This window comes from Oncorhynchus mykiss, chromosome 14 (genome assembly GCF_057628025.1).
Source record: "Oncorhynchus mykiss isolate SJ-2025 chromosome 14, ASM5762802v1, whole genome shotgun sequence".
NCBI lineage: Eukaryota > Metazoa > Chordata > Actinopteri > Salmoniformes > Salmonidae > Oncorhynchus > Oncorhynchus mykiss.
In genome coordinates this window covers 19,864,054-19,881,128 of record NC_143035.1, presented here as the reverse complement: position 1 = coordinate 19,881,128, position 17,075 = coordinate 19,864,054, and the positions used below count along the sequence as shown (strand labels likewise).

The 17,075-nt window shown below is 40.3% G+C and overlaps 1 protein-coding gene across 1 annotated transcript in view; it reads right to left on the bottom strand.

Annotated features, from left to right (window-relative positions):
* Nucleotides 1-17,075, bottom strand: part of LOC110488955 (GPI ethanolamine phosphate transferase 2, catalytic subunit) — a 119,426-nt gene that overhangs the window by 87,927 nt on the left and 14,424 nt on the right. Inside the window, exons 3-4 of the mRNA XM_021561447.3 lie at nt 12,927-13,136; nt 11,404-11,592 (exon numbers count right to left, since the gene is read on the bottom strand). Coding sequence (XP_021417122.3) covers nt 11,404-11,592; nt 12,927-13,136 — 399 coding nt within the window. The remainder of the gene's footprint in view (nt 1-11,403; nt 11,593-12,926; nt 13,137-17,075) is intronic.

The following is a 17,075-nucleotide window of genomic DNA, read 5'->3' as shown; positions in this document are numbered from 1 at the left end:
AATTCTCTTGAGAGATAATGCGGTCGGCATTTGAGTGTAAGGAATGCTAGGTCAGGTGAACAAAAGGACTTGAGTTTCTGTATGTTGTTATTGTTACACTATGAGTTGTTAATCATGAAACATACACCCCAGCCCTTCTTCCCAGAGAGATGTTTCTTTCTGTCGGCGCAACACATCTAGAAACCCGGTGGCTTATCCGACAGCATATCCCAAGAGAGCCATGTTTCCATGAAACAAAGAATGCTACAATCTCTGATGTCTCTCTGGAAGGCAACCCTTGCCCTAATTTCATCTACCTTGTTGTCTAGAGACTGGACATTGGCGAGTATTATACTCGGAAACGGTGTGCACGCCTTCGATAGACTGACCAGGAGGCGACTTTGTTTTGGGTTGGCCTCTGGGATTAGATCTAATGTGCTGGGTGGTGGTCTGGACAAAGGATCCGCTTCGGGAAAGTCGTATTCCTGGTCGTAATGTTGGTAAGTTGAAGTTGTGCTTATATTCAATAATTATTCCCGGCTGTATGTAATAGCACTTAAGATTTTCTGGGCTAACAATGTAAGAAATAATACATTTAAAAAAATAATACTCCACAGTTTCCTAAGGACTCGAAGCGAGACGACCAACTCTGTCAGCGCCATCTTGCTTATTTCTCAAGATAATTGACCGTTAATGAACAAACACGTTTAGCATCTCCAGGCATCCACGCATACAAGTCACTGATGTGCACCTTTGGAACATCTACATTTTAAAAAGTAAATTTAATATACACCATCACAATAAATACATTATTTATTTTAGTTATTATAAGAAACATTATGAAATGAAGAAAATGTAATTCAGAAGAACAGAATATGAGTTGGCCTACTGTATGTTACCTGGCTGTGTGCCATGCCATAGGCTGTAGGCTAGTTCATTTAGCAGACAAGAGACTGTATGCTTAATGACATGCCATTACTTTATATTATATGATTGTATAGTAAGAAGAATATAATTGAACTTAGCTGGAAAAAAATTAAGGATATTTTTCCCATTGCGGAGCGGGTGCACATATGAAGTGGCTATGCTGAGCGTAAAAGTGATTATTTGAAACAGGTTCTATATGCTAGATTTAGAGTTATTTGGCAACTTAGAATGTCTTAGGGGCTGCAACTATAGGCTACTGATGATTTCAGAAAGTCGCAATAAAAGCTGTGTTCCGTTCCTTGCCTCAGGCTGCACATGGTGTTCTCTCATCAAGCGATCTTATCTTCACTCATCAGACTATTCTCAATTGAATCTAGTCTTTACAAATTATTTTGTATTTAGATTGTCCATTATGAAACGGGCAGGAACATGGGCAGGGGGAAAAATACATGTCAGCAGTATGCACTCGAATAGCTGACTCATGACTTTTGGTGTGGTGGTAATAGGGTCACCTTAGACCAAATACAACGACCAAATACAACGCTGTTTCTCTGTAAACAAATTAACTAACTTTCAGCATGCTTATAGATAAGGGCACTCAACATTTACTGCACTGACACAAATGACTGATGATTGGTTGAAAGACATTGAATATAAGATTGTGTGAGCTGTACTCTCAGATTTCAGTGCAGCCTTTGATATTATTGATCATAACCTGTTGTTGAGAAAACTTGTGTTATGTCTGTTTAACCTCTGCCATATTGTGGATTCAGAGCTCTCTATCTAATAGAACTCAGAGGGTTTTCTTTAATGGGAGATTCCCTAATGTCAAAAATGTAAAGTGTGGTGTACCGCAGGGCAGCTCTCTTGGCCCTCTACTCTTTTATATATTTTTTACCAATGACCTGCCACTGGCATTAAACAAAGCTTGCGTGTCCATGTATGCGTCAGCAACCACAGCTAGTGAAGTCACCGAAAACCTAAACAAAGAGTTGCAGTCAATGTTTGAATGAGTGGCCAGTAATAAACTGGTCCGGAACATCTCTTAAAACTAAGAGCATTGTATTTGGTACAAATCATTCCATAAGTTGTAGACTTCAGCTGAATCTGGTAATGAACGGTATAGTTGTTGAGCAATTTTAGGAGACTCAATTACTTGGTTTTACCTTAGATCACAGGTGTCAAACTCATTCCACGGAGGGCTGAGTGTCTGGTTTTTGCTCTTCCCTTGTACTTGATTGATGACTTAAGGTCACTAATAAGTTAGGAACTCCCCATACCTGGTTGTCTAGAGCTTAAATTACAGGAACAAACTAAACCTGTAGACTAGGCCATTCATGGAATGAGATTGACACCCCTACCTTAGATTGTAAACAGTCATGGTCAAAATATACAGGTTACACAGTTATAAAGAAGGTGAGTGGTCTGTCTGTGAAAGATGATCTGCTTTTCTGATACCATACTCCACAAAGCAAGTCCTGCAGGCTCTAGTTTTATCTGGATTATTGTCCAGTCATTTGGTGAAGTGCTGCAAAGAAGGACCTAGTTATGCTGCAGTTGGCCCAGAACAGAGCAGCAATTATTGTTTTTCATTGTAATCAGAGAGCTAATATCAATACTATGCATGTCAGTCTCTCTTCGCTAAGAGTTAAGGAAAGACTGACTGCATTGCTTCTTGTTTTTATAAGTAACATGAATATGTTGGAAATTCCAAATTGTTTGCATAGTCGACTTACACACAGCATTGACAGACACACACTTACACCACCAGAAATGCCACCAGGGGTCTTTTCAAAGTCTCCAGGTTCAGAACAAATTCAAGGAATTTGCTACCGCAAGGCAAGCGAGAGGTACCAATGCACCAAGTCTGGGACCAACAGGACCCTAAAAAGCTTCTATCCTCAAGCCATAATACTTCTAAACAGGACTGCTAAATAGCTAATCTAATGGCTACACTGAGTACCTGCATTGATCCTTTTTTGCAGACTATGCACACACACATACTTGCACTGACACTGACACTCCAACACAAACACTTCATACGCCCACACACACACATAACATGCACACTGACGACACACACACACACACACTGCAACTACTGTCTATTATATATCCTGTTGCCTAGTCACTTTACCCTTACATATATGTACAGTACATAGCTAACTCAATTACCTCTTACCCCTGCACATCAACTCAGTATTGGTACTCCCTGTATATAGCCATGTTATTTTCTACTCTCAGATAAATATATATATATATATATATATATATATATATATATATATATATATATATATATATATATATATATATATATATATATATATATATATATATATATATATATATATATACACACATATATAAATTGAAGTCGGACGTTTACATACACTTAGGTTGGAGTCACCAAAACTTGTTTTTCAACCACCCCAGAAAATGTATTGTTAACAAACTATAGTTTTGTCAAGTCGGTTAGGACATCCACTTTGTGCATGACACAAGTAATTTTCCAAACAATTGTTTACAGACAGATTATTTCACTTATAATTTACTGTATCACAAGTCCATTGGGTCAGAAGTTTACATATACTAAGATAAACAGCTTGGAAAATTCCAGAAAATTATGTCATGGCTTTAGAATCTTCTGATAGGCTAATTGACATAATTTTAGTCAATTGGAGGTGTACCTGTGGATGTATTTCAAGGCCTACCTTCAAACTCACTGCCTCTTTGCTTGACATCATGGGAAAATCAAAAGAAATCAGCCAAGTCTTCAGAAATAAAATTGTAGACCTCCACAAGTCTGGTTCATCCTTGGGAGCAATTTCCAAAGGCCTGAAGCTACCACATTCATCTGTACAAACAACAGTACGCAAGTATAAACACCATGGGACCACGCAGCCGTCATACTGCTCAGGAAGGAGATGTGTTCTTTGGTGCGAAAAGTGCACATCAATCCCAGAACAGCAGCAAAGGACCTTGTGAGGATGCTGGAGGAAACAGGTACAAAAGTATCTATATCCACAGTAAAACGAGTCCTCTATCGACATAAGCTGAAAAGCCGCTCAGCAAGGAAGAAGCCACTGCAGACTACGGTTTGCAACTGCACATGGGGACAAAGATCATACTTTTTGGAGAAATGTCCTCTGGTCCGATGAAACAAAAATAGAACTGTTTGGCCATAATGATCATCATTATGTTTGGAGGAAAAAGGGGGAGGCTTGCAAGCCGAAGAACACCATCCCAACCGTGAAGCACGGGGGTGGCAGCATCATGTTGTGGGGGTGGTGCACTTCACAAAATAGATGGCATCATGAGGTAGGGAAATTATGTGGATATATTGCAGCAACATCTCAAGACATCAGTTATAGCTTGGTCGCAAATGGGTCTTCCAAATGGACAATGACCAGAAGCATACTTCCAAAGTTGTGGCAAAATGGCTTAAGGACAAAAACGTCAAGGTATTGGAGTGGCCATCACAAAGCCCTGACCTCAATCCTATAGAAAATTTGTGGGTAGAACTGAAAAATCTTGAGCGAGCGAAAACCTGACTCAGTTACACCAGCTCTGTCAGGAGGAATGGGCCAAAATTCACCAAACTTATTGTGGGAAGCTTGTAGAAGGCTACCCGAAACGTTTGATCCAAATTAAACAATTTGTATGTAAACTTCTGACCCACTGGGAATGTGATGAAAGAAATAAACCTGAAATAATTCACTCTCTACTAAGACTGGCTGTCGCCATTGGTGTTGTCTAATTGGGATCCTAATAAAATCAAAAATCTATTTATTAATTTGAGCCAGTTTGCTACAGCAGGATAATAATCCTGCAGCAACAGGAAATTTGAATTATTTTGTGGATTATAATTAATTGACATGGCTTCTTTTTCCCAAGCCAGCTTCAAACTATGGGGGATTGGGAAATTCTGTCTTTGGGTCTTCAATAGAAAGTAATTTAAGATTTGGTAAACCCATTGTCGTGCTCTTCCGAACTCACCAGGAAGCTAGTAGCATTGCATCAGTACACCCTAGTATTTGAACAAGCCACATTTCACGAAAATGTCTAGGCATATTTATTCATTCAAGAAACAATACTGAACCACAGAAACAGTATAAACTGCAAATGTGAAGACAGTAGGGCTTTAAGTAATAATCATTGGCACTGCGTGGAAAAAGGGGCAAAAGGCTAAGGCTAAGGCCTCAACCCCCCAAAACGCTTGCTCGACTTTGATTGGTGTTTAATCAGTGAGTCTAGGACCTGCTTGCTGCCACAGCTCTGTGAGGTGTCCTGACTGCCGGGCAATTTGTATTTCTGATTAAACAACCCTAGAGCCTCTTCAAGCGGGGTGTTTAGCACCAGCAGGAAAGTGTCAATCTGCCAGACATCGCAAGTTGCAGGTGCAGTCTGTTGGAAAGCAAGGAGACAAACATTGAAAAGTCTATCAGCGATGAAGATCGATGAACTGCGGGCGGAAAAATAATGTCCTTATCATCCCAGATTGGGTTATTTGTTCAGTTGAGTCTATAAGGAGGCAGAGCAAAAGTATTTTATTAGTATCCCCATTAGCTGTTGCCAATTAGCAGCTACTCTTCCTGGGGTCCACACATAACAGGGGAGATATACAAATTATCCTTCCCCTCTCCTGCAATGAGGCAGCCATTGTGACTTACGATGCGGTACTGCCAGTGTGCTCATTTGTAGCTTACCAAATACATACGTTGCCGTGCCCTATTCCGATTGATTTAATGCCATGCTGCTGGGAGTAATCCACAAATTGTAAATGTTGCATATCTCGGAATGAACAAGAAAAACACAAACTAAAAGTTTATTTTCCACAAAAAAAAAAACTCCTCTTATCCCAGCTTCAACAAAAGACAATTTGATATGAGTGTTCAACTTTTCACACAGCAAGTTCTGTGGGTGACGGGGAGTGCAATATGCAGCATCATAACAGAGTTTAGGTCCTTTAAATTTTTTTTACATTTGAGTCATTTAGCAGACGCTCTTAACCAGAGAAACTTACAGGAGCAATTAGGGTTAAGTGCCTTGCTCAGGGTCAAATCGGCAGAGCCTTGACAGCTCAGGGATTCGAACCAGCAACCTTTCAGTTACTGGCCCAACACTAACCACTAGGCTACCTACCTCACGTCATTCCCAGATTGTAACGTGGGAAAGTGATGTGCTAGGAGAATAGGGGCTGACCCTGAGGCAAATTGTTGCAAGAATGAAAAAGGTAAAAGGATGAGAGATGGCAGTGTCCTGCATGTCACCCTCCTATTACCGAGGCCAGCACTCATCAGAGCTTTAAAAATGGGAAGAAAATCTATACTTTCAAACCAAATGACAAACGTTCTGAGCATCTTTGCTGAAAAGTTGATTGCACAGATGCCCACACTGAAAGAGAGAAAAATAAAGAGCTGTAACTCTCATGCCTTTGAATGTCATAGTGACATGAAATGTCATACCAAAATGGATAAACGCATGGAAGTTCTCTGGGTAGTCGCACAAAGAGGATGTTTTTATGGATTCTTCTGTGGCTTGAAACAGACTATTCAAAGTGGTTCAACTCACAATTGAAGTCTGAAATATTCTGGTTTCACCTTTTAAAAATTCACAGTATCTGTAAACATCCTTTGGGGGCTTTGTAAGGAAAATGTTTTACCTGCCCAAAACAATCCCAATCACATTCTTTGAGGTTCCCTTAGGTCATTTCCACGAGTGACGAGAGACCGCTTTATCGGGCAAAGCTTTCTGTGAAGACCTTCTACTTTTAAGAGGTTCAGCTTTGACTTTCTACATTCACATGCTCAAAACATGACATTTCAAGTAGTCAAGGTATAATTGTATTCTATTTGTTAATTATAATATGGATAATGCCTTGCATCAGCTGTTCAAGAATTGATCCATACATTATTATATGGGTGTGCATCTTTCTTTAGTTATTCAATCCACATATTGATACATGTGCTTCAATATGATAGAGGAACCATTTAATACAATAACATGGTGCAATGTCTGGCTTGGCCTAACGGTAATAAACATCATAAATGTGTTGGATTAAGGATAAGACCAGAGTGACTGTGGGAAAAGTATTGTCCTGTATGTGTATAAGGGAACATCCTGCCCTTTAAGACAGAAACACCAATCACTTGAGGCTGAGACCAAAGGTTAACTTGCAGCTGTGCTTTAGAGACATACTTGTCTTAACTTTCTCATTTATGCTATGAAATACCTGTCTGTACAGAAATCTACACCAAACCTGTCTCTCTCAGCAACCACCCCACCTTCTGCATGACATGCCTCCAACCGATCCTGCCCGGAGTGCAACGCTCAGATCAGGGGCAGAAGCTTTCAGATCAACAAAAATCTGAAGAACTTGGCAGAGCAGCTGAGAGAAGAGGCAAGACAGGAAAGGGCCAAAGTTAATTGGTGCCCAGACCAACACCAGGAACTGAGCCTGTTCTGCAAGCTCATCTGCCTGGTGTGTCGGGATGGAAGCGAGCACGTCAGCCACTCAATCAGGCCTCTCAGAGAACAGGAGAATCAGGTGAAGAGGGAGGTGTTGGTTTGTTGGTTCTCTTGTTATTGCGGACCTCAGGACAACATAGAATAACACAACCACCACTTACAGAAAGAGGAATCTTCTGCTCTGAACTAAGATTAACTCCTGGGATGCAGGCTGACATGGACATGGCTGAGTTTGGGGGGTTTCTAAATTGATGGATACCTAAACCACAAGGTGATGTAATCTGCAAGACTGATACTCCATCCTACCCTAGAAAACGAATGGTTTATTCTGTTTGTAACAACATTCCAGAGATCATTGTAACAAATTCGTATGAATGTTTTAACCATTTTTATCGCAGTATTTAGGTAACCCTCGTACTTGAATTGCTTTGTATAAATATACTAGTAAACACATAGCACATCCTGAAAAACGATAACAACAACGAACACATTCATCTGAAAAAAAACACTTACATTCTTTCCAAAATAACAAATAGAATTGATAAAGTGATTATGCATGTGAAAGAAAGTGTGAATGGCTGGTCATTTAAAGCAGCGGTTCCCAAACCTTTTTGGTGGGAACCACACATGCGGAGATCATCCGTTCACCTACTCTGCGTCTCACAAAGACACGGCGGTTGGAACTAATAAACTCACATTTTGACTCATCAGACCAAAGGACAGATTTCCACCGGTCTAATGTTCATTGCTCGTGTTTCTTGGCCCAAGCAAGTCTCTTTTTCTTATTGGTGTCCTTTAGTAGTGGTTTCTTTGCAGCAATTCAACCATGAAGGCCTGATTCACACAGTCTCCTCTGAAGAGTTGATGTTGAGATGTGTCAGTTACTCTGTGAAACATTTATTTGGGCTGCAATCTGAGGTGCATTTAACTCTAATGAACTTATTCTCTGCAGGAGAGGTAACTCAGGGTCTTCCTTTCCTGTGGTGGTCCTCATGAGAGCCAGCTTCATCATAGTGCCCTTTGCGACAGCAGTTGACAACATTTTCAAACTTCTTGAAACGTTCGTATTGACTGACCTTCATGTCTGAAAGTAATGATGGACTGTAATTTCTCTTTGCTTATTTGAGCTGTTCTTGCCATAATATGGACCAAATAGGGTCATCTTCTGTATACCACCCCTACCGTATCATAACAACTGATTTAGCTCAAACAAATCAAGGAAAGAAATTCCACAAATGTAACTTTTAACAAGGCACACCTGTTAATTGAAATGCATTCCAGTTGGCTACCTCATGAAGCTGGTTGAGAGAATGCCAAGAGTGTGTATAGCTGTCAAGGCAAATGGTGGCTACTTTGAAGAATCTGTTATGATATGTTTTGATTTGTTTAACATTTTTTTGGTTACTACATATGTGTTATTTTATTTTGATGACTTCACTATTATTCTACAATGTAGAAAATAGTACAAAGAAAGAAAACCACTGGCATGAGTAGGTGTGTCGAAACTTTGACTGGTACTGTATATCAACCTCCGAAATCGAGAACCAATTATTTCGATACATTGAATGGTTGCATACACTGAAGGACGAACATTCAGCGTATACAAGAAATTGGTTCTCACTGGTAAACATACTTCTAAATTCAATTGATTACAAGTTCTGTGTGATCTAGTTCCTGTTTGTGTGTGTCCTGGCTTTTCCATTTAAAATGTGTGTACTCCACAGTGCAGTTCTACTTTCAAGTACATCCGAGGATATGAGCTGAACTGAATGCATTATCAAAGAAGTCTAAAGTACAAGAGGGATGTTGTTGATGTTCATGATGTTGTTTCATGGCTAATGCTCTACTGCTTTGTGTGAGAATTGGCCCCCTGCCCCTCTTCTAAAAAGTGAAGTCTTCTCGCTCTGGATGATGGAGATTGACCTTGGGATGAGGAAAACCTGTAAGGACATGTCTATTTTACACTCGTTCCTCTCTCTTCCTCTCCGTTTAACTGGGATATAGTCACTCCCGTTGTCTGTAGACAACATGATATCCTTCCTTAGGGAGCTTTTTAGTCATTCAGTTTTTATTGTTATTCTTTTGTTTTTTATCCTCGTATGTTTGTTGTGTACTACATTTTTCCAGCGTTTTTTCCATGCATTCCATGTCTGAAATGTGCTGTATAAATAAAGCTTGATATGATTTAATGGTAGAACATCAGTCCTTTGTGTAAAGACAAGGATTAAAAAGGCCTAGACCATGGCTGGTCTGGAGCTACGCGGTTCCTAGAGATGAAAGGATTTTTAGTTAGACTATCTTCAATAGATTAGCCTTCATAAACTGACAGTAACTATCTTTGGTACCTTAATTATATTATTTCCTTATTTTCTGGGGAGAGTGTTGCCTTCAGCAGCCATTACACAGAGGGGGAAAGAGAATAATCTAAACCTCAGTGGACCAGACAGTTTAAATAAGTGGGGACAGGATGTTGACACTAGCAGATATGGCAGATTGTGCCCGCAACGTTTCCTCTCTTGTTGTTTCGGGGATCGGTGGATTCAGCAGTGGCAGGGAACAGACTCACAACGTGGCTGGTTTAAGGGAGTTGACATATCCTGATCAAGCCCGGATTTTCTTTGCCTCCATATTCCCTTTCATCGAAGGCTGTGAGAACCCAGAAGCAGGAGTATATTTGACAGGGCTGCTTTCAGCACCATGGAAAAACATGCTTAGAAATCAAAATTGTGCACATGAGAAAAGACAACAGAAGATGTGCCAGAGTGGAGTTGGCCTTCTGAGCAATCCATTTTGTTACAGATTGTTGTTTTTCCTCCAAAAATGAAGAGGCTGTAACTTGGAAAGCTTCAACCCAAATCCTGTTTAGTTAAGCTATACAACAAAAATACACCTTTGATGGTCAAGACAACACCAATTCAAGTAAGCATATTGTCAAACATGAACTTAAACCATTTAAGTAGCAAGACTAATGGTTTAGAAAAGCCTGCCCTAGTAAGAATGACCATCTTCAATGATGTCCAGAGTCCCTCCACCTCCGTTTTTAGAAGTAGCCACTGCCCAGTAGCTTGTCCATTAACAAATGTCAGTCCTATTGTATTGTGTGAACACTAAAAATAGCAATTGAATCCCTCCCCCTCCAGAAACTGTAGCCCAGAATGCATGTTGTTCCGCAGTGCAGGTACTGGCTTCTCCTTTATAAATCAGGGCAGGACAAAGTAGGCCAGAAGCTCAAACTACCTTTTTACCGGCGGAGCCAAGGAAGCCTGCGTTTGATTGTCTCCCAGACGACCACTATGCACGATGCCTCATTTATTTTATCACAGCACTGGCACAGCGTGAAGAAACAGGATATCGGTAGCTCTGCAAGGTAATGAAAGTCACTGGAATGTTTTATACCTCGAAACCCATTGAAAGTCTACCCGTTATCTCAGTCATCTAAGGGAACATACTTGGTGGGTTTTTCACAGAGCTCTAAGAGAGACTCAATGGGACCACAATAGAATATATTCACATTTACACAATGGTACTGTGTAAAGAACAGTAGAGGCAACAGCAGCAGGCTTCCACTGGGAGAGTTTGGAGCCTTTGAAGCACAATTCATTCAAAGAGCTCCCTGCTGAATATGCGCAAGAGTTAAAAAGCTAGCATGGTTAAATATGCACAAGAACACCGTTTTCAGTCAAGATCCTATTAAAAACAGGAAAAGGACTGTTGAGCGCTTCAAACTAATTTATCAAAACAGGACATTCTCCCAGAAACAAATGATGATATTTGTCATTATTTTCCAGACGCATTACAAGAAGATGAAAATAAACGGGATCGTTCGTTTTTCTTAGAATATTGATTAGAACAATATATACACAGACTATATCTTTCAATTCCTCTCTGGCAGTGAAATGGACTGCCTGAATATAATGCAAATGTGCTTTTTAATTTCACAAAACAACCCATTGAGAATGAAAAGGCAACATCTGAACTCCAAAGTAAATATGTGTCATTTTGCTATTGAAAAGTAGGCTGCTATACCTTTAAGATGAGGGAGCCATGAATCTTCTTGAGGATGTCGTCCATCTCCATTAGTTTGGGCTGGATGAGGGAGCTGTGGGGTCCACTGATGTGGCCGATGTGGTCCAGGCCCAGGTAGTGCAGGATCAGAATGTCCCAGTCGTCTCTCTTCAGGGTGCTATCCAGGTGACGCGTCACGTTGTTGTCAACCTAGGAAAAGTCAGGGCGGACATACAGTATCAACACAGAAAACTCCTGATTGTGTCATTGTTTCTGAATCTGACGAGCTGTGTACAGTATAGGGGTGTGACGTTTAAACTAATTTAGGATCGTTAGTGTTTAGAAAAAAATCTGTTAAGGAAGCATTCTTTTTTTTTACAAAATCAAAATCACAGTGCAGTTATAGCAAAACTACTATTAACGGTCCCAGTCACGATCATAAAGGCAAAAACTTCAGTATTACAAATACCTAATGCAACAATGCTGTAAGTAGTAAATTATTTGCCATGGATATAAAGCGCTCAGCACGTCATCGTCATTAACAATTGGAAAAATAGTGAGACAGGGAAGCGACAGCAGCAAAGTTCTGTATGGCAATTCTTTGAGAAGTTAAACGAGAAGGCGATGAAACGCTAACTCTGCGAGGTGGAATTGAGCTACAGTGGCAGTACAGGTGCAATGCTGAAAGAGAGGCACCGTGAGACCCAACCCATTGCTGGCAGCAGTTCGATAAGGGGCGGAGTGAGGAATTCACAGCGCTGATTACAGAAATAATTGCAGTTGATATGCAGCCATTGTCAATGGTAGAGGAAGCCGGCATCAATACCCTAATGGCATATCTAGAACCAGACTAAAAGATGCCAGAAATCTGACATTGTACAATGATAGCTCTGCAAGTATAAAGCACAAGCTCTCAAACACCTTACGTGGTGATAACAGCAGATTGTGGGACGTCTATGAACACGCTGTCATACATCACTGCAACTAGCCATCATATTGATGATAAGAAGCACGTACTGACAACTTGGAGGAGAGGCACACAACAGAGAACCTAAAACAGCATCAATACCATCATTGCTGAGTGGGTGAGGACAGCAGTAAGGTGAGCACTGTCTGGTATGGTTTCCACAAGTTACCACAGCCACAAATGTAGGGATGTATGTAAAAATGTATGAAAACAAGAAGTATATTTTTGGTTTTAATTTAAAGTTAGGGTTAGGCATAAGGTTAGCAGTGTGGTTAAGGTTAGGGTTAGAATTAAAATCACATTTTAAGAAGAGAAATTGTATAAATAGGCTGGGTTTGAATTTCTTGCAGTGCTAACTAGTGACAAATGGTAGGCATATGGGGTCATATTCAGAACCACATCTGAATTGTGAATTCACGTCATTTTTATTTTTTTTACATTTAAACGTAATACATATTTTTTGTTTTACATTTGTCACATCCCTAGTAGAGTATGTTTGAAATATTACATAATAGAAAAAGATTCAACTTCAGTCAATATGACCCTGACCTTCAAACAGATAACGACCCTGACTGACCTCGGTGTAGTCGGACACGAAGAAAGAGGTCGTGCCATCGTACTCCATGAAGTGCTTGGGGAAGAGCTTCACCCAGGTGTCGTCCCCGTAGAACACCATCCGCTTGCCCGCTGCCTTGGCCTGCCAGATGAGGTTGTCCTCCAGCAGCGCTGGGGAGTTCAGGTTCATCACCACGTCGATGAAGCCCGGGATACTACCTGTGGTCAGGGCCTAAAGAGGGAGCAGAAGGGGAAGGGCCAAGGAAGTTTGTCAACCTACGTATGTAAGCTAGCAATAGGCTAATTATGCAACATATTACCAGATGTAAAGGGTAAAAATCATTGTCTCTGTGTAGCATATCAATGTTAAAGAAAGAGTAAAAATAATTGTCTCTGTGTAAACTATCAATCAGTGTTGTGTTGTTTGAGACCACCTAAAGTGAGACTGATTCATGACCAAGACTAGAGCAAATCGAGTCCGAGTTAAGACCAAGACCGGAGTGGGGGCACGACCGAGTCAAAACCGATAAAGAGGGGATCAAGGGGTCCTAAACAGAGTCAAGACCAGAAAAATGTGAGTCCAAATCAAGACCATGATTTAATTTTGTCAAACACCACATAATAGGAGTTCAAAATGTCCAGTATTTCTGTGTTCCTATTTCAGAACAACATATGGATACTTTAGGCATTCAGAAGTAAAAACAAATGCAGGCTGAGGGAAAATAGAGCCACTCTACAAATTATTACTAACCCAAACACAGTGGGGAACAATGGGCCTTCCACACCTTCAGAGAAGGGCTAAGGATTTATAAAATAATTATTATAATAATCAGTTTTTGTTGGAAAGGAAATGGTTAACACTGCTAGTCTCTGGGGAGATACATCTAGCTAGCTAAGTCGGCCATTGGCTAAGCCATCAGAAGCTAGATAAAAGGCATCAGCCAACTGTATTAGGGCAACATTTTGGAGTGACAGTGGAATCAATCACTCAACATTTTGACTTACTGGGTGGAGCTGTTTTACAAAAGCGTAAGGAAGCGTCTGCCTTCTTGAAGGCCAACAGGTCACTCACTGTTCAATAGCGGGCAGTAGCTTTCCCACGGTCAAGTAGCTAGCTTTTGTTGTCGGCTAGTTTGCCGCTGATGCAGCAGGTGTTATCAAAGAGAATGTTGTTGCTAATTTGTTAGCTTCTCTCTTTTAAAGAATAACTTTCAAGAAGAAGTTACATTTCAAATTAAGATTATCTGGTTAGTGGAACTGTGTTTTTCTTTGAGAATAACTTGTGTGTGAACCATTGTTGCATTTAAAGTGGAACTGAAAGCATTTTAGCATCACTCCGATATGGTCATTTTCACGTTTTCATAAATTCATAATGTTTGGGTATTGGCGTATACTAAGGCATTTGTGAAAATTATGTAGTAATATAGAAAGGGAGAGTGGTAATGTATTTGGACAATTAGACAATGCAGTAAATAAAACATCGGTCTTATCCAGGACCAGAGTCTATACAGACCGGTGTGCTATAGTCAATCACAGCTACACAAAACACACCTGAATGGATTTCTGCAAATATTGCATGTAAACACCATGGGAGTCCTCTTACATTTGGGAACTTTACACTCCTATTGATCAAACAACCATGAAAAGGTAGGCTCTCTCTAACTCAGTTATGCATATCAACAAGATCAACAACTAATGCTAGCCAAAGCAAGATGAGCTAAAGTCTAACAAAGGAACATTAGATAAACCCTCTCAAACATTTTCAGCTAGTTGGCCGTCAAAATTGCACTGATAAACGTTGGGGAATTTTAGCCTCCTTGTCCTTCTTCAGTTTGCCTACCATGCTTGCCCCAACCAAGCACGCAAGCTAACTGGCTAAAGTTGGCTAGCTAGCTTCTTCCAGACATAAATGAGAGAACCCCCCCCCCCACTCTGACCGTTTTACTCATCGTAGCAGAGCTGGTTAGGCTGCCTATATGTTATCTAGAGCGTTCTTGACTAACTATGACTATTTTGCCTAAGTTTACTGACACCGGCCATATTATGTGGGTGTTGCGCGTTCGTAAATTCATTCTTAGTTCTCAGACGAGAGTGCTCTGAAATCAGAGGAGATAGCGAACTCAAGAGATATGCTAACTGGATAACAGTCGTTCAAGTTCTTGCTAGCTAACCAAATGACCGTTTTTGTCCAGAATATTGAGTCATTGAAACTGAAACATGGCAGCAAACAATGTCCCAGGCCAGCTGTGATTTACAACCTGATAGCAATACTTCCTGCACTACCAAGAAATGTATTGGTTAATTATATTAATCATGCATTGAACTGCATCCATCTCTTCTGCCAAATATGCCTTAGTGTACGTCATGAAAAGTTGAGTCAAATTTATTTTTAAAACGTATAAAGTTGGTTCTGTAGCAGAAACTGGGAATTTTATATTTTTTACTGATATAATGATATTATTCTATTTCATATGTGTAAAGTAGTTGAAACACTATCAGTTAGACTTTAAGTCACTGTTTACTCTGTGTGCTAAACATGAAAAGTGTTTTTGGAATGGGAAGAAATAGTTGTACATTTCAATTGGATAATGCTTAATGGTTGTGTGTTTGTATTCTTATGATTGGGACCTACTGGCTAATTATGTCCAAGTCTATGGACTGCTTATACTTTAACATCATGCTGTGTGTGACTGCTGTCTTTCCATCAGCCCTATGCAGTGGTGCCTGGAGAAATGGGTATACTCTAATTTTGCCAAAAAGTTCCCAAATGGCCCGCCCAGCGAAGAAAAGGCACGTGTGTGAAAAATGTTTTCGTATGTTTTTTTTTTTTTTTTTTTTTAAAGAGTTTTCCTATTGATCTTTCTGATTTTCACTTAAAAAATATTTTTTTTAAAAGAAGACAACTTTGATCGTCTAAGTTTTCAACGGTGCTCAAACCACATCAATCTGATTGGGTGGGCCTGTCAGGGCCTAGCTCCCCAGTGGGTGGGCCTCTGTCCACCTAGGCCCATCCATGTCTACCCTACAAACAGCACACGATGACAATTGCACATCACAAATAGCCTACTAACCAACCCTTAGAAGTAAACTTTTTCAATACCTGGTTTGCATACCCATTGTTGCCTTTGTTAGCATTTACTGTTAGATCTTATGAATTGAAACATCTTTCCTACCATACCAGCTACCGATTGAGCTGGTATGGTAACCAGTTGAGAGCTGCACACTTGCTGCCTGCAGATGATTTTCCGCTGAAACTAGGCTGTGTGTGCAGTGCGCATTTGAATATATTTCACAGGGTTTGCGATTGTGTAGGCTACTTTGTGCATGACTTCTCTATTGTACTACATAATTGATAAATCATATACCTCCTCTACACTACCATGATATGCAGTAGAGATTAAGAAGTGAGTATACGCAATGCGCCCTCTGAATGAAAGCTGATAACTATGAGTGTTTTACTCTGCTGGTCTCGGGAAGAAATTACGAGTCCTTACTAGAGGTTGACCGATGAATCGGAATGGCCGATTAATTAGGGCCGATTTCAAGTTTTCATAACAATCGGAAATCGGTATTTTTGGGCGACGATTTGCCGATTTTTTTTAATTATTTAATCTTTATTTAACTAGTCAAGTCAGTTAAGAACACATTCTTATTTTCAATGACGGCCTAGGAACGGTGGGTTAACTGCCTCGTTCAGGGGCAGAACAACAAATGTTCACCTTGTCAGCTCGGGGGACCCAATCTTGCAACCTTACAGTTAACTAGTCCAACGCAATAATGACCTGCCTCTCTCTCGTTGCACTCCACAAGGAGACTGCCTGTTACGCAAATGCAGTAAGCCAAGGTAAGTTGCTAGCTAGCATTAAACTTATCTTATAAAAAACAATCAATCATAATCACTAGTCAACTACACATGGTTGATGATTATTACTAGATATTATCTAGCGTGTCCTGTGTTGCATATAATCTGACTGAGCATACAAGCATACAAGTATCTAAGTATCAGCACCTCTTCATTGTGCATCAAGCATTGCGCTGTTTATGACTTCAAACCTATCAACTCCCGAGATGAGGCTGGTGTGACCGAAGTGAAATGGCTAGCTAGTTAGCGCGCGCTATTAGCGTTTCAAACTTTACTCGCTCTGAGCCTTGGGGTGGTTGTTTCCCTTGC